The sequence below is a fragment of the Prionailurus viverrinus genome, chromosome B3 (assembly GCF_022837055.1).
Source record: "Prionailurus viverrinus isolate Anna chromosome B3, UM_Priviv_1.0, whole genome shotgun sequence".
Classification (NCBI taxonomy): Eukaryota; Metazoa; Chordata; class Mammalia; order Carnivora; family Felidae; genus Prionailurus; species Prionailurus viverrinus.
The window spans coordinates 35,969,556-35,990,330 of record NC_062566.1 but is presented as its reverse complement, the minus strand read 5'-3'; the positions used below and the strand labels follow the sequence as shown (position 1 = coordinate 35,990,330).

The following is a 20,775-nucleotide window of genomic DNA, read 5'->3' as shown; positions in this document are numbered from 1 at the left end:
TTGCCAGGACATACGGAATTGGGGCAAGAGGAATTTGAGGAAGTGTCTTCCCTTACTAGTGTTAAGGCTGAACTTTAGGTTCTGCGTTATTATAGGCATTGATTTTACCTCATATTTCTCAGGAATAATTTTTAGTATCTTTAATATCAAGTTTACTCTTCAGATTACAAAATTTAATTGGTATTTGTGTTTCCAAGAATTATTCACATTTATGCTACTGAACTGACTTTAGGGCTTTAGATAGTTTTTTTTTTTTTTAACAAGATAGATATACATGTGCATGTGTTCTTACATGACTGAAAATCTATTACATTTATACATGACAAACACCTTGACTCCATGTAAGACTTGACCAACAACCTTTTTTCTTCAAAATTCTGTAGATTTTTTCATTCTTTTATAACGTTTAATATTGCAGAGCAGTCTGAATTTTGCCCAATTTTTGTCCTTTATAATTGGGAGAATTTGGCCAGAATGTGTGCAAGTTTGGCTTTTTAAATTGATTTTGCTGAGAAAGTAGTAAACCTTTTCAATCTGCATGCAGGATCTTTTTCAGCTCAAAACACTATTCATTTATTATGTCTTGATGGGTGGTTTTCCTCCCAGTTTTAATCTCCTCAGTTTTCTTTTCAGTGTTATTAAATGGTATATCTCTCTCAATTTTTCTCATTTTCTTTTTGCTGCCTTTTCCTTTGTGTTCTAGAAAAATATCTCAGGTTTTCTTGTAGTTTACTGAATCATTTCCCAGTTTCAGGTCTGTGCTTTTTTGATTTCTGTATGAATTTTAATAGGAAGTTCATTTTTTGTTTTTTGCATCTTTCTTTTTTAAAAAATGTCGTATCCTTTTGTCTAAGTTCATATCCTTTTATTTCTGCCTGTTTTCTTCTTAATGCTATCTCTTCCTTACTGACATACTTCATTTATCTTGCTCCATATGATAGCTCAGCCAGTATAGTAAAGTGAGAACTGTCAAGCTCTCTGAGCACTATCATTTTTATGTACTTTATATTCTTTTACCTAGAGTCTCTCTTTCATCACAGTCCTGTTTTCTAGAAGAAGGTCGTGTTTTGTGTTTTTTTAAAAGGAAAGTCTTCTGAAAGTTTTGTTTTTCTAGGGTTAAACAAACATGGGGTTGTTTTAATGGCTGAATTACAGACTGATGATAGTAGAGCTCTGGAGGAAAGTGGGTAAGCCATAAGTAAATGTGAATGTGTTATGCTCTAAGCCTAGCCACAATTGCAAAGATTGCAGAGGTAATAAATTATGATGCTGGAAAGAACTATGCTTTAATAATCCACTATAGTGCAGATTCAGTTGGTATTCCCTTTTCTAGAAATCCTTGCTGCCCCTCATAATAGAATTATTTTCAGTACCATGTTCCACTGCCTTATTCACTTATTCACTGTTGTATCCCCAGTACCTAGTTTAGAGACTAGCACAGAGAAGGTAATAAATACAAGTTTTTTGAATGAATGAACAAAGATGTGCTACACTAGTATTTACTGTAGGCCAAGATTTCTTAGATAGTATTGAGAATTCCAAACATTTTAACAAAAATTTAGAATTCTAGACGTTTTTAGAGGTACCATTTTTCTTACTCTTCAGGGATTATGTTTCCTTTACCTTGTGGGTGTCATGTTTTCATAGTTCCTACATCATGCCTTCCCCCACCCCACCACCCACTCCCACCCTCATTTTGCTCTTCCTGTTATGAAGTAAGATCTGTGTAGACTTGATGCCAGCAATGGTTGTTCCTGTTGGTACTAAACTCTCTCTCTACTTGGGTAAAGGATGTATTTTCTTCTCAGATCTACAGCTAAATGACAGATTAATGTGCATACCTTTCTCTTTTCAACCCGAGTTGCTAGGAGGCATTTACTTGGTACAGCTCTGCTTTCCTGGGATGACGTCTTCTCTTGTAACTGCACCCTGGTTCTTTGATACTGTCTTGAGAGAGTAGGTTAAAAAGTACAATTTGTCTTGTCTCTCTGTCATATCTGTAGCATTTACCTGTTGGAAATCCACATTGTAGGATTCATTGTGCCACCACTGGTTTGCTCTTTGTCATCTTAGGAGCTTTCTTCTGTAAATGGATGTAGAAAGCTATCCGTTGGATTTTGCTTTGCCTTCAAGAACAGAACTCTTACTCTTTGTCATAGTAATACCTAGATGGTATCTGTTGGCTTCTAGATTTTCTAGCTGGTGCACTTTCCAGGTCTCATGAGTCAGGAGAGTGGAGAGTTATAAATTGACTTCTCTACCCTCCCCGCCTTTTTTTTTAGCCAATCCCTGTTTCATGTGGTAAGCCTTTGGTATTTATCAATACAGTGCCACCAGTCTTATATAAAAATGTGAAGAGTTACTTCACGTTCTGCTGTTAGGGGTTTTAGTAGTGTTGAGTCAGGGTAAAATTTTTTCGTGTGTGTCTTCATAGACATTTTAGTGAAAAGTGGGAAAGGCCACACTGAATTATGCTATTTCGAGTTCCGTAAGGCTTATTTAACTGAAATTAAGCGGGTTGATTGAGTCATCTCTCTGAGGATTGTCTCCTCTAGTTGCAATATTTGTCTTCTATCCTAATGTATTTTTCCTAGTTCTGCTTGCTTTTTTCTTTCACTCCTAATCATAATAAGACGTTTTCCCCCCAAAAGTCAAATGACAAGGAATCCATATTATGTTTAGTAAGGACAGGTCCTGTTAATAGCGGGCTTATTCAGCCTTTGCAAGTCCATGTTCTGAGTCTCTGATAATTCAAGAAGAAGCAAAGACCAAGGGGGTGTGAGTAAAGTTGTGCTAGAGTTTGAATCTGTTATGTGCCAGGGCCTGTATTGATTGAGGGAGGATTGCCAGCTGGCAGTGGTGGTAGAAAGAAGTCTCTGGGGAATGGGAAACTAACTCTAGAGGTTTCCTAGTTAAGACTTAACACGGAATCTCTGGGCAATTGGAAATATTGTACTCTCCCCTAGGGAGATGGAGCGGGAATTAACTTTTCCCCTGGTCCAATGTGACTTGGTTAGAAATACAATTGAACCTGTTTGTCTTGTCCATTGTGATGTGATAGCCCCCTAGGAACAGTCTGTTTTGTGTGGGAGTTTATTTCAGGCTGTCTCCTTGCCTGTATTGTTTCCTTTAACAGCTCTTTAAATTTTCTTTTTCCAGCAATGATGTTGTCCACTGGGCATGTACTGACCAATGTGGCAGGTCTGAGAACATAGCTGAAGCTGAAAATAGGAAAGCTGGGGGCAAGGAAGAGCCTTGAATCTTGAGGTGGGACGTTGACTCTAAGATGTCCTTGAGCAGTGGAGCCTCCGGAGGGAAAGGAGTGGATGCAAACCCGGTTGAGACATACGACAGTGGGGATGAATGGGACATTGGAGTAGGGAATCTCATCATTGACCTGGACGCCGATCTGGAAAAGGACCAGCAGAAACTGGAAATGTCAGGCTCAAAGGAGGTGGGGATACCGGCTCCCAATGCTGTGGCCACACTGCCAGACAACATCAAGTTTGTGACCCCAGTGCCAGGTCCTCAAGGGAAGGAAGGCAAATCAAAATCCAAAAGGAATAAGAGTGGCAAAGACACTAGCAAGCCCACTCCAGGGACTTCCCTGTTCACTCCAAGTGAGGGGGCAGCTAGCAAGAAAGAGGTGCAGGGACGCTCAGGAGATGGTGCCAATGCAGGAAGCCTGGTTGCTGCTATTGCTCCCAAGGGCTCAGAGAAGGCGGCTAAGGCATCCCGCAGTGTAGCCGGCTCCAAAAAGGAGAAGGAGAACAGCTCATCTAAGAGCAAGAAGGAGAGAAGCGAAGGAGTGGGGACTTGTTCAGAAAAGGATCCTGGGGTCCTCCAGCCAGTTCCCTTGGGAGGACGGGGTGGTCAGTATGATGGAAGTGCAGGGGTGGATACAGGAGCTGTGGAGCCACTTGGGAGTATAGCTATTGAGCCTGGGGCAGCGCTCAATCCTTTGGGAGCTAAACCGGAGCCAGAGGAAGGGGAGAATGAGTGTCGCCCGCTAAAGAAAGTCAAGTCTGAAAAGGTAAGAGGTGGCCAGATCTGGCTGCCTACTGCCAGTCAGAACTGCCCTGGACTAACCACCAAATGCTTTGTGCACTCTGTGGGAGGCTCATTAGTTTGTGGGTAATGACCAATTACAAGGTCAGAGCAGCTGGTAATGATAATGTGGTTTTGTTCCAAATTAGGGGATTCTCTACAGATTCATTAACAGCGGGCCTGGGCATTTTGGAGAATATCTATTGCTGGGGGCAGCTACTTGGTATGACTTCTAAGTCAAGTGGAGAAACTCCCACCTTGTCCTAGTCCCATCACCCTCAGACACTTGTTGCTGGAGACCAGCATCAGCCTGTATGTGGTTTTCTCATCTTGACTGGTATTTCATCTTTAGAATTATTGATGAACTTACTAAGCTGATGATAGGCTTTCAGTGGAGAGCTGTTCTTAATGGGATAGATGGTGCTGCTGGGTTTTTGGAAGAAAAAAGGTTAAATAAGTTTCATGGCATGATATCTATCAGGTGTTCTATTGGTGTCTACCAAAGAGCAAAGCGGAAGGTAAATAAGGGAGCAGGAAGTACTGACTGTACTAAGAGGTACTTAATCAGGCCTTATGAGTTGGTGTTGTGGCTATGCATGTTTGGCCTTGAAAGAGATTCTTTGGCCACTAAGAGTATGGTTCTTGGCCAAGAATCTCCCTCAACTATTGGTAATCAAAGTGTCCAGGTGGTTTAATAGCTGCCAAACAGTGTAATGATACCTTACCTTCTGCTTGAGTTGGAAGGACAGGTGCTTACAGCCCCAGGAGGGGCTTTCCTCCTCTGGGAAGATGATCTTAGTTCATGTCTCAGGAAATAGAGCTTGCGGGGCTGGAGCAGAGTAGGTGTGAGTCTGGGGTCAGCTCAGGCTGCTTTAAACTTCAGCAGCTTACAATTTCCTGCAAAGCGGCTGGCTTGGTGATGAACTCTTCACTGGCTCTTGATTTTTCTGCTTTGCGTTTGCTCACCCTGTGCTTTCAGCTGATCCCAGCAGATGCGGCATAAATTGGTTTCTCTGTAATTACATCAACTGCAACAGGGAATACCTATTTCCATATGTAAGTGTTAATAAATAGAGGCTGGATGTGTATGTTTGTGTGGTGGTGTCCTCTCAGTGCCTGGATTCCAGTGGTAGCTTTTGCTTTCTTTGCCTTAGGTATTTTGGTCTTTGCCTCTGGCACATCTGTAGCTCTTAGCAACATCTGGGCTTCCCTAGTAACAGGGCTGTGAATTTTCTTCCACTAATAACACAATGGTTCATTCCATTTCACCAGAGGCAGCTGCCAGAGAAGCTGACTGTTTTTAGGTGACAGATGCTATAGTCCACCTCAGAAGCGTCAAGTTCCAGCTGGCTACTGGCATGGCTCGTCCTGTGCGGGCTGTGATTTACCATTTTCTCTGGGGGGCAGATGGATAATACTGTTTTAAAGAGGCCTAGGAGTACCAGGAGTTCTTGCTTCTGTTCCAGGCCCATTAGACTGTTCCCTACATCTGGCTGCAGTAAACTCTTGCCATATATCCATGTTCATAATCATTGCTCTTCCTGTGCTGAAAAGTGGCCACTTCTGAGAATGGTCTTCATTTTCCTTTCGGTTTAGAACTTTTGAGTCATGTCACAATCATGTAGGCCCAGTAGTCCTCTACAGGTAAAAGGATTAATGATGCTGAGCTTCATGTTAGTTTTAAGTCTAAATGTCCATGGTAGTCTCCAACAGAGTAGCAAATGGAACTTATTTTCTCTTAGATGTCCAGGGACCGGTTGGGTGGCTGCCCTTCACATTATAATTGGGCTGAAAGATGCAATGTATTCAGCTAAGAAAACACCTTGGTGCCGGAGAGGTTTGCCCTTTAATAGTATAACTGTGCTATATAAGGCTTGTCTCCCAAGGAGACTGAAAATGGGGCAATGGAATGAGAGAGAAAAGGGAGAGAGACTGCGGTTCGGTTTTTGGAAGAAAGATAAAATTGCTGGGAAGTACTTTTAGAAGCAGAAAGTTGCTGTGCAGTTTGATGTTACTGTAAGCCAAACCCTGGTTTCTCAATTCCTTTCCCTGTTCTTCAACCCTTCTGAACAGTTTGGTTCTGGGGGGTGCCTTTCCAAAGCCTTTTGATTGTTGAAATAATTATTTAAATAAATGTTTGGAAGTTGCTAGGAGATAAAAACACTGTGCAGAGAGAGAGTGTTTCTGGAATGGGAGGAGGGAAAGACTGAAGGGGAAAGAAGGCTAGGAGTCTTAAAGCAGAAAAGCTTTTGAGAAACAAGGACTCCAGGGTTTAGGGCATAATAGGGGCTCATTGATGATTACTCCTATAGCTTGTAAGTTGAATCTGTGAAAACTTCTTTTAAGATTTTCTGTCTGAGATACGGGCTTGCCTATGGCTTCATTGGTTTGGAATGTTCCTTCTATGTGGGGACAACCAACAGAACTAAAACAGCAAAACAGATGTTTTGACATAATCTAGGAATTATATACTCTGAACTGGGAACTATCATGAAGAAAGAAAACTCATAAAATTTGGGAAGTGTCTTGACTGGTGTCAGAAGACAAATAGAGTTTGTGGTATAGGATAGAATTGTCACATGTCTCCCATTGGCTAATGAGGGAGCTTTAAGTATTCAAATTATCTGCCTCAGGACCTTCTTTCTCATCTAGGTAGGTATTTCAGGCTATGGCTGAGGGAATTACCTGTCAGCCAAGGATGTGGATTTCCCTTCATGGCATCCCACTTCAGCTCCACCACACCTTTCTCTGGCAGGGCTTTCTGTGATGTTTCCCAGAGTTCTAGGAGAGACCAGAAATGGCTCTTAGCGACTGCTGCTGCCCTAAATTGTTATTGAATACTGCTGCTCCTACTTCCTGCCAGCTGAAGAGATGGGGGAGGGAATGTTGAGGAATAAACAAGAGCCTTTCAGCTCTTGCCTGTTCCCTTGCTTTTGGTTTGATTGATAGATTGTTAAGTTAGGGATGGAAGGGGAGGTAGGGAGGAGGAAGCGTGCCTGCCTGAATGTTCCAAGCTTAGAGCTTAGTGCTTGCATTGCCAGTCTGACAGGCAAGAAGAAAAGAATTTATAAACCACAGAAGGCAGTGATGTATCTGTGCTGAGGCTGTCCTGCAGTACAGACTCTTGTGAAAGAGTCTGGGCTTAAACCAGGAATTTAAGGTGAGACTCCTTATTTTTTTCAAATCATATGAAGTAACCAGTAGGCTCTAATGGCTAAGGGATCTATAGGTTTGCAACCAGAAGCTCCCCTGGGCTCTTTGGCTGCTGTTTTTGATCTTGCAAGGTAGGAACAGTCTGCGCTGTGCTTTCCCCTTGTTTGGGGTCTCAGCTTCTGCTACTCTCAGAAAGTTACATGTATTATCACTCTCTCCCCACCCCCATTAGTTTAGGATACAAAAAAACCCAAAAAACCATTAAGTGTGTGCTCTTTGCTCTTTCCCCCTCTGATCATGCTTGCTATCGCATCCTGTGTTCTAAGAGCATCTTCCTTTGCCCTTGGTTTTGTTTTTCCTGCCCTAGTTTATGCCTTCCAGCTCAGTTCTCTCCTGTTGCAATCTCTCATTGCCCAACCAAGGTCAGGTCTCTTATTCCTTCTGATCCAAGGCTTTCTCTCTTAACGCCTTCCTCCTTCAACTAGCTGTTCAATCTCAGCTATTGATGGCATAGCAGTCAGCCTTTCCTCCTGAAGCCAAATGCCCTCCAGCATTTTTCTTCATGGAAAAAATTAAAAACAAGTTGATATTTATGTGGGACAAAGATGCAACAAAGCCTGAGCTTAATTTATTTTTTCTTCAGTAGCTCTGTTTTCCATCTGGGTGTTGTAATTCAAGGAGGGCCCACAGGGAAATTATCTTGTCCAGTCTCCTCATTTTTTGGAAGAACCTAAGACCAGGGAGGTCATATGACATGCCTAGGCTCTCACAGGTAGTCAGTGACAAAGCCAGGCCTAGAGACCAGATTTTTGGTGCCCAGGTTCTTATAGCATATTGTTACTCAGGGGTTTGTTAAAAGTTTTCAACTGTCAGGAGGGCTTCTCTGTTTGCCCACTCTAAAGACTACCTTAGAAACATTGGGTGTAAATTTCCAGATACTCTTGAAATTGTTTTCATTGTTTTTCCTACTGATTTTAACATTGTAGAGGCTCAGTAAACAAAAGATCCTTGGGTGTGAGTTTCTTTGGTATGATAATGATGTTTGCAGAGAACTATTTCAGCTGGTATTGAACCTATCCTATTCTATGTAAAGAGGGAAAGTTACTTTTAAGCTGCTACTTTGAGCTTGGTTGTGTGTGTGTGTGTGTGTTATGTTCTGGAATATTGCATTCAAATTTCCATTGTAATCATTGAGGCATTGCCAGCTCCCTCATTATTTGCAATTGTGAGAAAGGAAAAAAACCTGGTGCTTCTTGGACCTATCACTAATAGGGAGACCTTAAATGTATTGTAGATATGAACTGTTTTGAAAAGACATGATATACTGTTGGATACCATTATTCATTTGGTACATTAATCGAGTGCATTTTATTTTTATTTATTTGAAAGATTTTTAATTGAAGAATAGTTGACACTTTGAGTGTATTTTAGATTCCAGGTGTTGTGCTTGGTCCATATAGTGAATAAACAGAAGATTCCTGCTCTTTGAACCTTACAGTTTACCATCTACAGTAGAGTTCCTAAATATATGGCCCATAAAACCATGTGTATCACATCACCTGAGTGTCAAAAATGCAGATTTGTGGACCCAACCCCAGTTCTGCTAAGTAAGTTTTAGGGTCTCTCCAGATAATTGTTACATACTTAAACATTTGAGAACCATTGTGAATTTTCTTTATAAGGGGGGTATTGGACACCACTTTTGAGTTAAAACACCAGCCTTCTTTCTAAATTTAAATTTCACATAAACTCTGGAGCCAGACTACCTGGTGTGTATCCCAGCTCTGCCACTTATTAACTCAGTGTTCTTAATCAAGTTACTTAACTGTTCTACCTCCATTTTTTTCTTCTGCAAAATGAGGAAAACAATAGTTCATAGGGTTGTTGTGAGATTAAACTACTTAATTCATATAAAACACTTTGAACAGTGATTAGCATTCAGTAGGAAGCCCTGAAATAAATACTGAATTCGTAGGAAGCATTCCGTAAATGTTAGAAAAAGAAAAAAAAAACATGATTGAAGTTAAAATATGTCTCAGTATGCCCTAGGCAATAATGGGCTGAAATACAATAACATTCCACCTGTATAGGAAGCCCAGTATAAATAGATAAACATATTGGCTAAGATTTTGAGCACCGTGCTCAGAAGTTCCAAGCCTAGGTTGGGGAATTTTCATGCTGGTGATGTGTTCTAAAGCCCCTGGTGTTTATAGTAGGGGTTGGAGAGGGGGGGAGACCAAAAATTGGCTTCAAAAGATCTTGAAGTAGCCTGTTGAATTTCATTATTTCATATAAATTGAGTTTCCTTTCTGGCCATATCCCTGATGTGGGATTGGGTTTTTTGGATAGATGTTATTGTGGGTTTGCCAGCACGCGCGATCTTGTGTATGCTGGAAGAGCACTAAATGCTTTTTGTTTCTACACAAGAGTGCATGGAAAATCTAAGTCCTAGTTCTTAATCTTCCTCCCCTAGTGTGAACTTGTATTTTTGCCATTTGGGTATAAGAGCTTTTACCAGCAGAGCTCATCCAGGGAGGCAGCAGGGCTTGGGCTTTCAGGCTGGAGGTGGCAGTAACATACACAGCTGAGATCCTGCCACTGCTGGCTGTCTGAGCCCTCCTCTCTGTGGTTTTCACTCTTCAAGCCATGCTTGAGTAACCCGCCTCCAGAGCTGCTGACAGGGCCGTGTTCAGAGGCCTTGGAAATTACACTGTTCATTTCCTTATCATCCCCTGACCTGCAGTGCAGAGCCTTCTGGTGCAGGAACAAGGCAGAAAAAAATCCAGACGGCTCCCAGCCAGCATGTGTCAAGGGCTACAAAGAAGGAAATTGGACTTGCTCACTTCAAAACCGTGGGGTTAGGCTTTGATTTTTGGTTCCTGCCGAGAGTTATTTGTGTGTGTGCGCGCATGTTCTATCTCTGTGTGTATGTATAGAATGAGGCTGTGCATGGCAAAGCTGTAGAAGAGGAGCATTGAAAGTAGAGAGCAAAGGGAAGATTGCTTTTCTCTTCAGTTAATTTCCCAGTTGTGCCATTGGGATGGGCCTGGAAGGATTAACATCAGGAAGGTGCCAGGCCATATTAATGTTTTAAAATATATTTCTCTTGGTACAGTTTAGTCATGGTTGACAGCACCCACCCAAGTAAGAAGCTTCCCTGGCTGGCTGAGGAGACATTTTTAACAAATCCTATGCCTGAAGTCATTCATCCTAGATGACATTGACATAATCAATGTTGAAGCTCCCTAAGAAAGGATAGACTTTGGGTTAGTCTTGGGTAAGGGGAATAGCTCTTTTGAGATGGAGGATAGTATGACAAAAAAGAGAAGAAATTTATAGCATTTAGAGATTTTCTGTTTATAGGGCAAAATTCTATTACATTTTTAGAAGCTGTCCTCGATTTTTTAGTATTATAAAACAGTCCACCTCCTTTTTCTTTTGGCGTTTCTCTTGCCCTAGGATACCCAAAGGAAATACTTTTAGGCAGAAGAAGTAAAATGTGGATGGTAAGAGGCTCTTGAGCAGAATTTACAATCATTCTGTTCTTAATTTTCCTTTTTCTGGATATCCACTGCCTTAATGTCATTGGTGATATTAGAACCTTTGTGAAGTGGGGGGAAAAAAGAAGTATTTCAGCTTTCAGACCTTGGAGGTTTTTTTAAATCCTAAGTGTCTCTCTTGTTAGAAGTACTCTGTAGAGAAGTGTTTTCACATGAGAAAGTGACAGCTTAGGTGAGAGGGGATTGCTTCCTTTTACTTTCTAAAGCAGTAGTCCCCTGTACCAGCAGCTGCAGCGCAGCCGGCAACTTGTTAGAAATGCAAATATCAGAGCCCATTCCAATCTCCCAAATCAAAAACCCTGGGGTTGAGGCCCAGCAATTTGTATTTCAACATTAGCTCTTTCTTTGACTATGATACTAAAGTTTGAGATCTGTCGTAGAGCACCTTCCCCCCTCTTAATAGTGAGGAGCAAATTGGAAGGAATACCTAAGGGTTTGGGACTTTGAGAGCAGTAGAGGTATTTAAAATATTTAACTTTTCCAAGCTTTTCTCCTCTGTAATACAGAAGTGAATAATAGTACTGATCTTATTGTGAAGATTAGATCAGATAAAGCACAAAAGCAATCAGCACAGTGCCTAACGTTGAGTAACTACTCAATAAATGTTAACTATTGCTGATACTGTTACTAGGTATGAGGTGCAAGTTCATTGTGAAATTAAGATGCAAGGATATCTTTAGTGACTTTAAAGAATTAACTCCCTGGTGGTTTTAGAAAGGAATGAGTTGATGATCGCTTGTATTCTAACTCCTGATTTCAAGGAAGGCTTGAGGAGAGATTGATTAAGAGCATTTGGAGCCATTGAGGTTTGGAGTTACACTGTTTGATTAGTTTAGAAGCATTTGTTGAACTCCTTTTGGTACAGGGCTGATCTCAGGTTGTAGAACCATGGCTCTTAGCTGTTTCCCATTAAAATCAGAGTTGTGTTTTTGTTTTGTTTTGTTTTAATATATACTCAGGCCTTCTGAACCATTTTTTCAGGATTGAAATGAATGTAACATTGCTTTAGTTTAGAAAGTTTTTTTCCTTCTTTTAATCCATAAGAAGTGCAGATTTCAGCCTTTTGAAGGAATTAGAACTATAGGTAGTCTGAACAGGCAGGAGAAGAATAAGGATTAAGATACTTATTTTTGTAGACTTGTCACTAGCTGCAGGAAATAAAAAGGCAGTTCCTAGATTTTTGGTAGAGGTCAGTTTTTAACCTGAAATGTTGTCCATTGGGAGAGTATAATTTGACTGTGCCTGAAAAATACACTAATGGAGTATTTTTAAATTTTAGACTATTGGATTTTAGCCATAGTAGCCAATACTAGATTGTGTTTAGATGAGCCAGACCTGGTCATTAAATTTTTTCTTGGTCTTTTTAGTTTAAGCTATAAATGATGTAACATTATTAGTTTCAGGTGTATGACATATTCAGTATTTGTATATGATGCAAAATGATCACCACAGTAAGTCTAGTTAACATCCATAACTACATATATTTACAAAATTTTTTCTTGCAATGAGAACTTTCAAGATATATGCTACTAACTACTTTTACATATGCAATACAGTATTATTTTATTAATTTTTTTGTGTGTTTATTTTTGAGAGAGAGAGGGAGACACATAATCTAAAGCAGGCTCCAGGCTCTGAGCTGTCAGCACAGAGCCAGATGCAGGGCTCAAACCCATGAATTGTGAGATCAAGACCTGAACCGAAATCAGAGGCTTAACTGACTGAGCCACCCAGGCACCCCTGCAGTACAGTATTACTAGCTATGGTCACCATGCCAGACATTAATTATATCTCCATAGCTTATTTATTCATTTCAACTCCTTTTCACCCTCTCCTCACCCCTTACCTCAGGCAACCATCAGTCTTTTCTCTGTATCTATGAGTTTAAGTGTTTATTTGTTTTGTTTAGATTCCACATATAAGTGAAATCATACAGTATTTATCTTTTTTTTAACTTACTTATTTTGAGAGCCAGAGAGAGAGAGAGAATGAGCATACACAAGCAGGGGAGGAGCAGGGAGAGAGAATCCCATGCTGGCTCTGCACTGTCACTGCAGAGCCCAACTTGGGACTCGATCCCACAAACCGTGAGTTCATGAGCTAAGCTGAGATCAAGAGTCAAACACTCAACTGACTGAGCCATCCAGGCACCCCTGTATTTTTCTGACTTATTTCACTTAGCATAGTGCCCTCAAGGTCCCTCCATGTAGCTGCAGATAATAAGATTTCATTCTTTTTTATGAATGAAAGATACTCCATTTTATTTACATATACATATACCACATTTTCTTTAATCATCCATTGACGGACATTAGGTTGTTTCCATGTCTTGGTGATTGTAAATAATGCTGCAGTGAACATGGGGGTACATGCATCTTTTCAAATTAGTGATTTTGTTTTCTACAACACCAACACTTGTTATTTCTTGCCTTTTTTTTAATTATTTTTTTTTAAGTTTATTTATTTTGAGAGAGGCTGAGAATGAGAGCAGGGGAGGGGCAGAGAGAAAGGAAGAGAAAGAATCCCAAGTAGGCTCTGCGTAAGAGTGTCAACTGACCCAGGGCTCAAACTCATGAACTGTGAGATTATGACCTGAGCTGAAATCAAGAGTCACTGCTGAACTGACTGAACCACACAGGCGCCCCATGGTTTGGTTTGGTTTGGTTTGTTTTTTTACAATTTTTGTTGTTGTTGTTTGTTTGTTTGAGAGAGGCAGAGAAAGAGGGAGGCAGAGGATCCAAAGCAGGCTCTGTGCAGACAGCAGAGAGCCTGATGCAAGTCTCAGACTCACAAACCGTGAGATCAGGACCTGAGCCGAAGTGAGATGCTTAACTGACTGAGCCACCCAGGAGCCCCTGCCTTTTTAATAATAGCTATTCTAAAAGGTGTGAGGTCATGATTTAATATGGTTTTGATTTGCATTTCCCTGATGATTAGTGACATTGAAAATCTTTTCATGTACCTGTTGGCCATCTGTATGTCTTCTCTTGGCCTCTGTTTTTGTTTAGTAATGGGTTCTTTCCATTACAAGTTTTTTGTAAACTGGTACCCAACTCACTCAACTCAGAGTTGATATTTCCTGTTAGATATGTTTCTTCAGAAGTAAAGCACTTACCCCTGTATCTGAATCAAAGCTTAGTGAAAGGTACAGAGAGTGGAGTAGAAAGGAGGTTTATGTACAATCATATACCAAGCAAAATAATATGAGGTTAGAGAAATTAACATTCAGGCTGAAGAGTCTTTTAGTGTGGAAGCTTCTCAACTGGAGGTGCATATCAGAGTCACTTTAGAGTGACTAAAAAAGTAAAAGTCCCCTGCTGAAGTAAAACCTTTAGGGCTGGGAACCCCAAACATGTAATTTTCTTTTTTTTTAACTTTAACAGATGATTTTATTGTACCTCTTGGTTAAAAGCCACTGTCATTGTAGAAGTTGACCCTGGTTTTTTGCCATTTCCAGATGGAGCTATGCACTACACTTTAGATAGATGATTCTCAAGTGTTTTTCATCATGTTCAAGATTCTCCTCCAACTCTCCTTTTTCATTTCTCAGTCATTGTGTTGGGTTCAATCAGTTAAGAATACAGTTAGAATGACTCTAACTTCTTATTACCCCCTTAATTAGGAGAACTAATTACTGAGTTTCTCATAGTTATAGATTTTAAGTGAGAACATCCGTATCATTGTTACTGATTCAATTTTAAATTATTCCAGAGTTTTTAAGGCAAATTTGAGCAAAATTCTTAAGACTACATTTGGCATTTGACTATTTGTGATATTTTAAAAAACATAAATGAGAAGGGAGCAGGAGACAGGTTTAGATAATCTAAACTAATTGCTAATATAAAAGCAGTTTATTTCCTTCATTCCTTCCTTCTTCCTCTCCCCCCTCCCCTTTCCTTCCTTTGAGAAAGAGCATAAGCTGGGGAGGGGCAAAGGGAGAGAGACAATCTGAAGCAGGCTCCAAGCCCATCTCGTAGCCCAACTCAAGGCTTGATAGCAACCCATGAGATCATGACCACAGCCGAAATTAAGAGTCAGATGCTTGCCAACTAAGTGCTCCAGTTTATTTTCTAATCTGTTTCTGAATGTATTTCTGTGCTTATTAATTAGACGATAGGTGTCCCTAATTTTCTGGAAATTCATGGTACCCCAAAATAATGCAGCTATCCAATTAAGACCTTATTCCTGAGCATGTTTCTGGACACACTGATTTTAAACATGCTGTTTTTAGAAGACCGAGCATCACCTCACATAAATAGAAGTCTCATCTAAGTTATTTCCTTTTTTTTTTTCTTTATACTGCATACTACTTATTTGAAATCAAGAAGAGAATTAAATGTTTTTGTGTATAAGGTATTTCCCTGCTGGGATTTTAAGTCTCTGAGGAAGAATAATTAGAGTGCTACAGTTGCTTTCAGAGATGAACACATATTTGAATATGCTGCAAATTCAGTTCAGAACATTATGGAATGCCATATTTTGGCCAGAATTATAATTATGTGACCTTAAATTCTCATATAATAAAATTTAAAACGTGGTTTTGAGTACTAGCACATGTATTACCTATGCCTTCTGAATTTACATTAATCTCTACTTTAGATGGATCCTTTTAGGTCTTGGAGTATTTCAAATACATATACCACTGAATAGGAAGAGAAAAAATGGCAAATGTGGGAAGAAGTCATCATACGATGTGACTACACATTTATATACACCATATTAGACTAGATCTTAAATCCGTCAGTATGCAGATTCCTAAACATCTGGTAGAGTGTCTGTTTGAGATAAAATATGCCATAAGGCATTTTTCATTTTGCTTATACATATGTGCTTAGATTGAGAATGTGGAGACTTGAAATCAAACAAGCTGATTGCTTATAACAATTTCAGAAAGAGGTTGAGAAAATTTTTAATTTTTGTTTATGTCTGATATCTGTCCTATCCTTTCCCATCTCTTACAAGGATCAGGTTCTAAAGTCAGGGTATGAAGTACTTGGTCAGAAAATACTCGTAAAATCACTTAGTATGACACCATGTTGGGAGACTGACATACTGGCTTCATAAATTCAACACAGTTTTTTTTCCATCATTGAAACAAACCATTATTTTTTTGTTGAGGTCTCATGTAAAACCTGGCTTGTGTTTACGGACTGTATTGATGAAGTGTATTTGTAACTAGAGTTACCCTAATCCTGGCTAAGTACTTACACTATGAAAAGCACATGGGATTGGAAACCAGATAAGTGAACGGCTCTTCAAGTCTACCATCTCTGGCTCGCTCCAGAGTATATACTCAATGACTGGAATAACCAAGAGGCCTATACCATTGAAATTGTTCTTTCTTTCCTTTTTATTGCCAGCCACATAAAGTTTTTTTTTTTTTTTTTTTTAATTTTTTTTCAACGTTTATTTATTTTTGGGACAGAGAGAGACAGAGCATGAACGGGCGAGGGGCAGAGAGAGAGGGAGACACAGAATCGGAAACAGGCTCCAGGCTCCGAGCCATCAGCCCAGAGCCTGACGCGGGGCTCGAACTCACGGACCGCGAGATCGTGACCTGGCTGAAGTCGGACGCTTAACCGACTGCGCCACCCAGGCGCCCCTAAAGTTTTTTGATTGTGGTAAATGTATATACCCAGTTATCTATTTAGTGTACCAAATTATTTTATGGCAGAGGAAATCTTGGGGTCTAGATTTCTCTATGTAGTGGAGATTCATAGGTCCTTGGATTGAATCCAGCTTAATATAATGATTATTCTCTTGTAGCATTTACTTTTCAAGTCTAACTTTAATGTTCTTCATACCCACAAATTCTTTCTCTTTAAGTTTCCTTGATCAGTGAAGAAATAGTCCATTTCTATATGGTAGCCTCAAGTCTTAGCCTTGAATTAAACAAGAATTATTTTATAGGCAAACTGAAGAACAAAGCTATTCTCTTCTTACCGACATAAATATCCCTGAGCCTAGTCTGTCTTAAGCTTAGTGTCTTTGGTGACGTCTTTGAGGTACTCTACTTTCTGTCCTTTTCTGATTTTGAGCTAGAATCTAAACTGTGCTTTTTAAAACAGCATGTTGTTTTAATTATTTTTTGTTATTTCTGAGAATCCTGTCTTAACGAAGTGGATTATATTTAGTTAGGCAGAGGAGGTCTTTTCTTCCTCCTCCCCCGTTGAAAATAAGTAACCAGGAAAACATAACCATTTGGGGGGGTACCTGGCTGGCTCAATCTGTGGAGCATGGGACTCTTGATCTTGGAGTTGTGGGTTCAAGCCCCCACAGTAGGTGTAGAGATTACTTAAAAATAAAATCCTTTAAAAAAAAAAAAAAGGACCATTTTTTATGTTCTACATGGGCATCCATCATGGTCTGGGCACAGCATTGGTTGTATCAGGAAAACCATTATACTGTTGACAATGAGGTTTTACCCATACTTTGAAATTGCTATTAAGCTACTGCTTAGAGATGGCACTGCTTAGAGATGTGGTATACCTTATTTGAAGGCTTGATGCCCATGCTCTGCTTTTAGCTGTATACTAGTGGCAGCTCTTGGACAGAACATAGTTTATAAAATGCCCAAGAGGACAGGTTAAACAGAAGTTTTCATGTTAAAGAGCTAAATAAAAATGATTCTGGGTGTAGGCCAATACATCGCTGAGAAAGAAGAGAAGTACCATTTGCCTCTACCTAGGAAGCAGTTTGGGCAGGGCAAAGCTCCCAGAAATGGACATTCTAAACTTACTGACTTGGGAAGTTCTGGGTTTTGCCCCTTAGCCTTTGTGAAATGGAGCTTCTTTTCAGAACGGGTAATAGATGTGGAACAGACTTTAAGTCTTAAAATAATGCCACTTCCCTACCCTCTAAACACTCCCTTAGAACTAAACAGGTAAGTGTCCTCAGATGTCACACAAAGGCAAAGATTAAGTGTTACTTAGGACCCAAGTTAGGTAGGGCTGTCCCTAGCATCTGCTATCTGCTAGATAGTGACCTGAAGTGGCATTCAGAGCAGAGAAAAGTCTGGGAAGATAGTTGGAAAACAATACAATGACATTTTCATATTTGTCCAAAATTTTCAGGTTTTTCATTTGTTTTTATTCCCTAGTCACATTTCATCCACTATTTCATATCTAATAACCCAAGTCAGGAGAAAAGGGCCAGCAAATCCACTTTAATCCTTCCCATTCCCTTGCCCCCATAAAGCTTTGATACTGGTGAAAGCTTGTCAAAAAACTGGTGGCAACGTGAGAGGTATGTCTGGAAGTTAGTGGCAGTGAAGAGATAGTGGGGTTGGGCTCTGTGATGTGGGGAATGAGTGCTTGAAAGTAAACTTTGGTGGTTTGTTTTTATTTTTAGCAACAACAAACAAATATTTGTACTTTCCTTACCAAGCATTTACTTGCTCTTAGTAAGACAATGGCAAATGACTGGTTTATCTTTAGAAATGGTTATGACTAGGGATTTGAGATTAGGATAGATTTGAGATTAGGGTAGATTAGGAGTTGATAGGAAGTGATGGTGTCTTTGGCCTACATACCTCCCAAGAAACAAAAACACAGTACTTAAAAAAAAAAAAAAAAAGTTTGTTTATTTTTGAGAGAGAGAGGCAGAGAATTCCAAGCAGTCTCCTCACTGCCAGTGCAGAGCCCAATGCAGGGCTCGAACTCCCAAACTGTGAGATCGTGACCTGAGCCAAAACCAAGAGTCAGACGCTTAACTTGACTGAGCCATCCACCGGGTGCCCTCCAAAAACAGTACTTTTATTATTATTATTATTTTTTTAACATTTATTTATTTTTGAGACAGAGAGAGACAGAGCATGAACGGGAGGAGGGCCAGAGAGAGAGGGAGACACAGAATCTGAAGCAGGCTCCAGGCTCTGAGCTGTCAGCACAGAGCCCGACGCAGGGCTCGAACTCATGGACCGTGAAATCGTGACCTGAGCGAAGTCGGACGCTCAATCGACTGAGCCACCCAGGCGCCCCTAAAAACAGTACTTTTAAAGGAAACTTAGATTTTAGTGTGGTGTTCACTTAGTAAAAATTATCTTTTTTTTAAAAAAAAGATTTTAATTTTAAGTAATCTCGACACCTGCCATGAGATTTGAATTTATAACCCCAAGATCAAGGGTCACATATTCTATTGACTGAGCCAGCCAGGCATCCCTAAAAATGATCTTTTCTTAAATATTCTTTTATTGATCTTATCTTAGGGATGGTTCCTTCCCACATTTCTCCTGCTTATGTGTTCTGTATCTTTCAAAACCATTTCCAAAGTTCAGGGAACCTGGCTGGCTCAGTCGGAGAAGTGTGTGACTCCTGTGAGTTGAAGCCCCATGTTGAGTGTAGAGAATACTTAAAAAAAAATTTTTTTTTTCCAAAGTTCATTTTGCATGCTACTGAACAATAAATCCAATGGGGCATACAGTCTAGTAGGAGAGATAGAATGGAAGCAAATAATCACATGCATATCAGGGTAGGTGCAGAGAAAATATCCATGAAAAGGTTTGAGTAAATATCTGAAGGATGAATAGTAGCTAATTTGGAGGAGAGAGCTAAATGATGAACAACTAAGTAGAAAAGTTCCTTAAGGTCTGGAGGTCATGAGAAAGAATTGGAAATATAAAGATTTAGGAGTTATTAATATGAACCAGTAAATTGTAACTGATGCCATACAACTGGATGAGCTTACCCAGGGAGAACATGTCTGTTGAATGAGATGAAAAGAAGAGGGCCCGGGAGAGGTCCTTGAGGAACACCAAGAAGGTACTAACTTAAATGGCATGTTAAGAAGTGCTTCCCTGTGAAATGGAGAGCATACAAAACTACAACGGAAACACATGTCTACAAAAACATTTAAAAATCCCCTGAAAGGTAGTCTAGAACTTGCTTGGTTCTATAGTCAGATTTGGTTTACTGGCTTGAGTCATGCTTTAAGGGAAAGTTCCTTTCTTGTTTGTGCTACTTGTAAACAGTGAAGGTAATCTTTGTTTTTCTTACTTTAACCACTTCCCATATTTTTTCTGCTTTTTGCTGTCTCTTCCAAATCAGTCTCAACTTGCATAAATTTTACATAATTATAAAGCATAGACTTTGTAATTAGATTTGTATTTGCATCTCAGCACTTAATAGATGTGGAATCTTGCAAAATTACCTCTGAATGTCACTTTTCTTAAATTTTATATGGATTAAAAGTATACTGTAAATGCATAGTATATGATTATCTAGTACTTGTAGGCCAGCAACAAATGTGTGTACCGTTTTCTTTTCTCTTCCTTGGAACCTCTCCTGCATTTCTAGGCAGGTGAGTTTTTTCATCTGTGATCACTGAGGCTCTGTCTTACCTCCTTATGGCATCATGTAATAGCAGCTTTTCTACTAAAGTAAAGGAGTTTTGCATTTCAAAGTCCTTTCTAGAGAGGAAACACAAGAGAGTTTCTGCATCGTTGTAATCTACAGATTTTAGTAAGAGCACCGTTGGCATTTGAGACTAGGTAATTTGTTGTCGGGGGCAGTCTTGTGTATAGTAGGATGTTTAGCAGCATCCTTGCCTTTACACGCTTGATGCCAGTAGCATTTTCCCTGAATCGAGGCAACCAGAAATGTCTACAGACGTTGTCATATGTCCTCTAGAGAGCAAAAATCTCCATTTGAGAACCATTTGCTAAAACGCTGTTTCCTGTTGCGTTACTTACACAGCAGTGTACGTTCATGAAAATGGAGGGAGTTGTATATATAAAATATACAGTTTTCTGTTGTCAATGTTATGTTTCCTCAAAACAAAGTGTTTTCACCAAAGGCAATAGAGAACCAGGCTGTAACCCATAATGATATTTATCTAGATTTTCACTCATCTCCCTCAGTCTCTAAAAGGTGAGGAGAAAGGATACATGGTAGGATGGAAAGGCAGCAAAAAATAGTCTGAAAATCTGGCATCCAGATATCTCTATTCAGCTCCTAGCCAATAGGGTGTGGAATTAAATCTAGGAAAATCTCTTTTACAAGATTTTCAGAAATAAGTT

At 39.8% G+C, this 20,775-nt stretch overlaps 1 protein-coding gene across 2 annotated transcripts in view; it reads left to right on the top strand.

Moving 5' to 3' along the window:
* ZNF609 (zinc finger protein 609) overlaps window positions 1-20,775 on the top strand; it is a 210,976-nt gene that overhangs the window by 22,880 nt on the left and 167,321 nt on the right. The window contains exon 2 of one of the 2 annotated variants that reach the window (XM_047862936.1): window positions 3,160-4,033. The exons of the other annotated variant lie outside the window; for it this stretch is intronic. Coding sequence (XP_047718892.1) covers window positions 3,287-4,033 — 747 coding nt within the window. The 5' untranslated portion in view covers window positions 3,160-3,286. The remainder of the gene's footprint in view (window positions 1-3,159; window positions 4,034-20,775) is intronic. 2 annotated transcript variants of the gene reach the window in all.